Genomic DNA, 6,305 nt, shown 5'->3' with positions numbered 1-6,305 from the left:
GAGCGAACAGCACAGCAAAATTATGACAAGGGAGTTCAGGGCTTGCCTACCACAGAAGATCAAGCAATGTCAAAGTGAGTAGTTGATTTTGTTTTCAGTCAGCTTGACTTTTTGACGAGTTAGCCTCTGAAGAACTGATATGGAGCTATGCATCAGCTTGCCTTGGCTTTAGAAGCATTACGTTAAAACCTTTATACATTTTCATTCATGAACAGAAATTAAAAGCGCAGTATCAAATAAAACACACATTTTATTTAATAGAAACAGTAGTCATAATTTAGCTAGTATGATTTTTACTAGAAAGCAAAGCATAATCTATAATTAATTATACTATGATAGATTAATACTTAAATCACAGAATAACAAAAAAATCTAAGTTTGTTTGAAATTACATGATTTATGCATTTTTCTTCTCTATTAACAGTTTATTCTGCTTTTCAGCCCCACACTGAAGGGATATGGTGACATTGCTATTGAAAATATGGGTGTCAGGTTAGGTGCTGTGGATTTTTCAGGCCAGAAGAATTCATACTTTTTCAGTAAAGATGTAAAGAAGAGGAAAATCTCCATCCGAGCTAAGTTCTCCCCTAAACAAATCCTTGGACCTTTAAAAAAAAAAAAAAACAAGTAATAAGGTAAAATGTATAACATATAAAGTAAAGAAATCTAAAGCAGAAATTAAGGATAAAGCAACTGAATTAAATAACTTAAAACATTTAGAACTTCAGGCATTGTTGTTGAACAAGTATATGAAGCAAGTAGTCTTTAATTTATTTAAGCTTTAATACCTGATCTGTTTGTATTCACCACCAAAGACCATATTCTTCAGAAGAGACCTGAAAGACCTTCAGCAATGTATTCCCCACAATCAATGTTTATGCAGTTTAATGCAATATAGTGAAATTAAACATTTAATACCTTTAAGGCAGGTTGCATATCTTGTGGTAATTAATGCATCATTGGTTCATGGGTTTAAAATTTGTTATCAGTCAACAGACCAGTAAAGTCTATATAAGCCTATCTACTACAATCCCATAGGTGCACCCAACTAGTCATTCGACCAGTCCATAAGGGGGTGGGACCTAGGCTTAGGATACAATTTTGGTACCCATCTGTTTATCTAAGTTACACTAGAAGACCATGAGGGATCTGCTGTTGTTACCCAGGTGGGAAATTCTGGGGGAGAGATATCTGACATGCTAAAAAATCCCATGTATGCTGCAATAAGGATGCAGGTCCTTTGATGTTCCATTTATGCTACTGTCCCTTTACAGATATGTAGTAGGTCAAGTAAGACTGGGCCATTTACAGCTTTGTATGCCTGGCATAGATTCCCCCCATGGGAGTCTGTAGGAGACACAGAAGTGAATCAAGGCTTTTGGGTGCTCTGAATAACTTAGGAAGCTCATATCTGATTGTTTAGTATGGAAAACACTGGGGGGGGGTTAAGTTGCCTTAGGTGTTTGGATAGGTACATATTGAAGGGCACATTGCATCCTAGTATAGGCCTGATAAGAGATTAGAGGGGGGATGATAACTTCCTTTGGCATAGAAAAGATACCCTTAGTAACGAGGCAGAGTAGAAGACTTTCCTTTTGACAGTAGGCACATGGTGATCAAAGGAGGGGTCATTATCCATGAATGTGCCTTGGTCTGTAGTGACAGTATCTATTTTAAGCAGTGTGTCATTTATGTGGTAGTAGGTATGCGAGAGTATCTGTTTCTCAAAGTGTACAGTGTTACAGATTTGGTGTTCAGCTTTAGAGCATAATACTAGTGCCATGAGTTTGACCAAGACAGGACCCTCTGAAGAAAAAATCTAAGTGCATTTAGGGGAGTTGATAATAACTCCAAGCTTGCCCACATCCATGAACTTGGCCAGACAGTAACCTTTTTGTCAGATGTGGCTAAAGAGGAGTATATGTCAAATATAAGTGATCATTGAACAGATCCTTGGGGCACACCACTAGCAAGAGGTTTCATAGAGAACAGTTAGAGTATTAACAATTAATGCTAATACTGTTATGTATATCAGTGATCCATTTGGTACTCCAGTTAGGTACATAGGATTTATATTGAGATTTAACAGTTTGTTAATGATGTCAGAACAGAGAGATAGGTTCAAATGCCTTATCTGAATCGAAGTAAGCCATTTGAACAGAATTACCCTCATCCAGTGCTTCAGTGACTCTTTCAAAGAAATCAACTAAGCTCACTATGAATATAGTATAACTTTTTTAAATCCAGACTGCCTTTGGTTTAGGAGTCTATATCTCTTTTTATTAGGTCCATAATAATACATCCCATTTCCTTGCTAAAGATGTTGAAGAAGTTCATAGACATAGTTGCTGGTGGTCTATGGTAGGGTGTCCCTTGTGTAGAGAAATTACAACACCTGCTCTAAATGCTTCTGTTATGTATCCATTTAAAATGCTTGGGTTGAATACCTTAAGGAATAGGTCTAAGAGTGGTATTCAATACAGAAGAGAAAACAGTCTAGTATGTAATCTGTAACCACAGAGCTGGCATTTGTTATCTTGTAAAGAATTTTTAGTGTCTGCTTAGAGGTAGTTACCAGTAGCTCTGACCAGTTGCTTCATCTTACTAATGCATGCTACCCTAAACCTGCCCCTTGGTCTAAAGGTACACTTTAGTATAAAAAGCCATTACTGTAACACCACTACTATGCAAGAGAGCTTGGACACTCACTACAAACACACCCGCATGTTCACTTTAGTCTTATAAATTAGTGCCAACCAAATGAAGGGTAACCATATAGGTATATACATATTTTTATTTTTGCACAGCTTTAATCTTCTTTTCTGTCTGCTGTAAGAGTGACAATTTGGGTTTAGGGTCTGTGTTAGCAATTATATTTAATGTATTTACTTTATATTTCCTCCTTTGTACTTCATTTAGATTATGTGTATTATATAAGGAATCAGAAATCAATATTTGTGTTACTTGAATATTTGAAGGTCATTAAAGTCAGGGTGATAGTTACATGAAGTAGTAAAAATGAAGTTTGCACATTCTTTCTAACACTCTCAGGGGGATTCAGTAAAACTTACACAATAATCTTTACAGTGTGTGCATCCAGATGCATACATGGGGTGTGAAAACGTTTAGATTCAGTCAACTCCATGTAGCGGCATGCTGCAACATGCACTCATGCACAAATACAGAAACTTTCATGGCATGCACATTACAGCATAAGTAGCTGAATTTCATGCTAATGAAGAAAATCAACATGGTGGAGTGATTCAACAACCTCTAAAGCAACTGTGTAGATTCCATGTCCGTGTTGGCCGTGTATTACAAAACTTTTCAAATACAGCCACGGAAAGGAGTCTACATGGAAACAAGAGCAAGCGAAAGCTCTTACATTTGTAAAGAACTGTCCTTAACATGTAACACTACACATATTCTGACCTAGTTACGCAGGCTGAATGCTAAAAAATTAGTGTAACAATCAAAATAATTCCCTTTTAAGTGCCATAACATAAATGCCGCTTTGCTCTCCCACCCTCAAATGAAGAATATACTTGAAAGTAATGCAGGCTGCTAAAATGCGCAAACCTCCATGAAACAGAGTATTATACTATAATGTAAGCATATGCAGGATGTAGCTGATGGATTACAGCATTCCTCTGTTACAGCATTGGGTTCCCATGCAGTTTCACTGCCTACACGGTTACTAGCCATGAGGATTCCAGGCTGTCATCATGCTGAAAATGCAAATGAGATCAAAACTCATTAGAATTGTTGAATCTGAAAAAAGAGTAACCATGTAGGGATATTCACTTCACACTGGCACATCCACAGTGTTTGTGTTGAATGCATTGCTACAGTGAATGCTGACATCAAGGGGATGTGTCAGGTTATACTTGCAGAGGTGAACATATACGGCTGTGAAGGGTGAAAGTGCATGTAAGCAGTGCACAATTTCTAAGTTTTATGTCATCCTCTTTATTACTCATTAAAATGCATTGGATCTGTCTACATTAATTTAAAATGTATTTTTTAATTTTCACCCTTATTTGCATATTGCAGTCCCTAGCTCAACCACTATAAATGGCTGGTTTCTCTGTGTTGTTATGTAACTATTCACTGCTTACATGCACTTTGAGACAGTTACCAAGGCTATAGATGAGGGAAAGGTGGTCTACACAGCCTACCTAGACCTTGCAAATGCCTTCGACACCATTCCCCATTCTGGTACTATAGACAAGCTCACCAGCCTGAACATAAACCCATACGTCACGAGATGGGTTGCCAACTGGCTCACGGACAGAACCTACATGGTAAGAGTTGCAGGAGCTAGGTCTGACTCTAAACCAGTTACAAGCGGCATTCCCCAGGGCTCAGTCCTAGGACCCCTCCTGTTTGGCATATACTTCTCAGAGGTACAGGCAAGCACAGGAGGACTATGGCTGACCAAGTTCGCAGACGACTGCAAACTAGGGGCTATAACTGACTCTCCGGCTGACACAGACATCCTCCAAAAGGGTCTCACTGAGACAGATGCCTGGTGCCAAAGCCATGGCCTCAAGCTAAATGCCAAAAAGTGCATAGTCATCCCCTTTGGAAAAAAAAAAGTACCCACAAACTACCATATATGTGGTAGTCCCCTAAATATGGAAGACATAATAAGGGATCCGGGGACTCAAGTAGATACTAATCTCTCTTTTGATAATCACATTGCCAAAGTGGTTAGAAAATCCTTCTATGTGACCCACCTAATCACAAAAGGGTTTGCATCCAGATCAAAAGAGGTCATTGTACCCCTCTACTCATCACTCATCAGACCCTATATAGAGTACAATGCCCCATTTGGGATGTACCTTACAAGACACCTGCAACAGCTGGAAAGAGCACAGAAGTACCTCACCAAGAGGATCACTGGCCTCAAACAGATGCCCTATGCAGCTAGAATGAAGAAACTCCAGCTGTACTCAGTTGCATACCGCCTACTCAGAGGTGATCTCTGACTGACATACAAGGCCATGTCCAACCCAGAATTGATGGACATGCTCCATCTAAAGAAAATCATATCCCCTGGAGCCACACACTCTAGGGATCTAAACCTCACCACAACAATAAATAGGATGTGCTGGAGGGATAGATTCCTGTCCCAGAGACTTCCCATGCTTTGGAACAAGATCCCAATCTACATTAGGCAGAGCTCCTTGCTAACACTCTTCAAGAGAAACCTTGACAAGTGAATGGGAAACAGAAGGTTTACCCTGGGGAATACTTCAATGGTTCTGCTGGACAGAGGCACAGAGAACTAATATAAGGGGGTTGCAAAAGCAAATACATTCTGGCTATGCTTATAAATGCCTTCAGGCAGATAGCCTAGTACCTACTATGAACCTATTCCTGTGCCAGTGCATGCATGTGTTAGAGCTGGAATATAGATGGTCCTGGATTTGACTCAAGGGTGGGCAACCTTTCCTTCACTTTTTATGGTCCATGTTTGTGCAATATCCCAAGAATGCAGGAAATATCAATTTTGCCTATGCTTACCTTATTTAGGTGGAAGTGCACATAGTTGCACATAGCCGTAGCTGCACATAGACCACTTATGAGCAAGTAACAGGTGTGTTTAATAGATGCAAGTTATAGCACAAACAGGTGGATTGTGTGTTAATCAACCAATCCAACATGGTGGAGCTATTCAACAATGTATAAAGTATACATGTAGCCTCCATCCTGGTTTTCCCTTTAACCTTCAATACCACTGGAGTAGAGACAAGGACATTTTAATTAATACAATGCTAGTGGCTGTTGCAGCTAGTCTACTTGTGTGTGTTAGAAGTTGAAGCCAATGCTGCTGGTGCTGTTGACATTAGGCCTAGGCTGCAAAGGAGAAGAGTGCTCAGGCCCAGGGTAACTTTTCAGATGCTACATGAGCTAGATATTGTAGAGCACTACAGGGTGGACAGGGACACATTACAAGAACTCTGTGAGCACTGCCACCCTCAAATCAGAGCCAGAGCCAACTGAGGGAAATCCATCCCAGTGGAAACTAAGATATGTGAGGCCCTTACAATATTAGCTACCGGTACCTTTCAATGACCAACTGGGGACATGAAGGGTATGTTACAAGCTTCAGCCTCCAGGATCCTCCACCAACTTCTGGATGCTATGCTTATACATGCCAGTGAGCACATATTTTTTTTCCTGTAGTTCTGAAAAGAGGGCCAGCAATATCCATCTGTTTCACAATGTAGTGCACTACCCTGAAGTAGTGGGTGCCATAGATTGCACTCATCTACCCATTAATGCACCAACTGGTGAGC

General features: G+C 39.8%; 1 protein-coding gene across 1 annotated transcript in view; it reads right to left on the bottom strand.

Moving 5' to 3' along the window:
* Window positions 1-232: 232 nt before the first annotated feature.
* The window catches only part of LOC122809621 (cytochrome P450 2J6-like), a 587,708-nt gene continuing 581,635 nt past the window's right edge, over window positions 233-6,305 (bottom strand). The window contains exon 9 of the mRNA XM_044081253.1: window positions 233-605. Coding sequence (XP_043937188.1) covers window positions 418-605 — 188 coding nt within the window. The 3' untranslated portion in view covers window positions 233-417. The remainder of the gene's footprint in view (window positions 606-6,305) is intronic.

This window comes from Protopterus annectens, chromosome 8.part0, assembly GCF_019279795.1.
Source record: "Protopterus annectens isolate FY-2018-M chromosome 8.part0, PAN1.0, whole genome shotgun sequence".
Taxonomy (NCBI): Eukaryota; Metazoa; Chordata; order Ceratodontiformes; family Protopteridae; genus Protopterus; species Protopterus annectens.
This window is presented reverse-complemented; position numbering and strand designations above follow the sequence as displayed.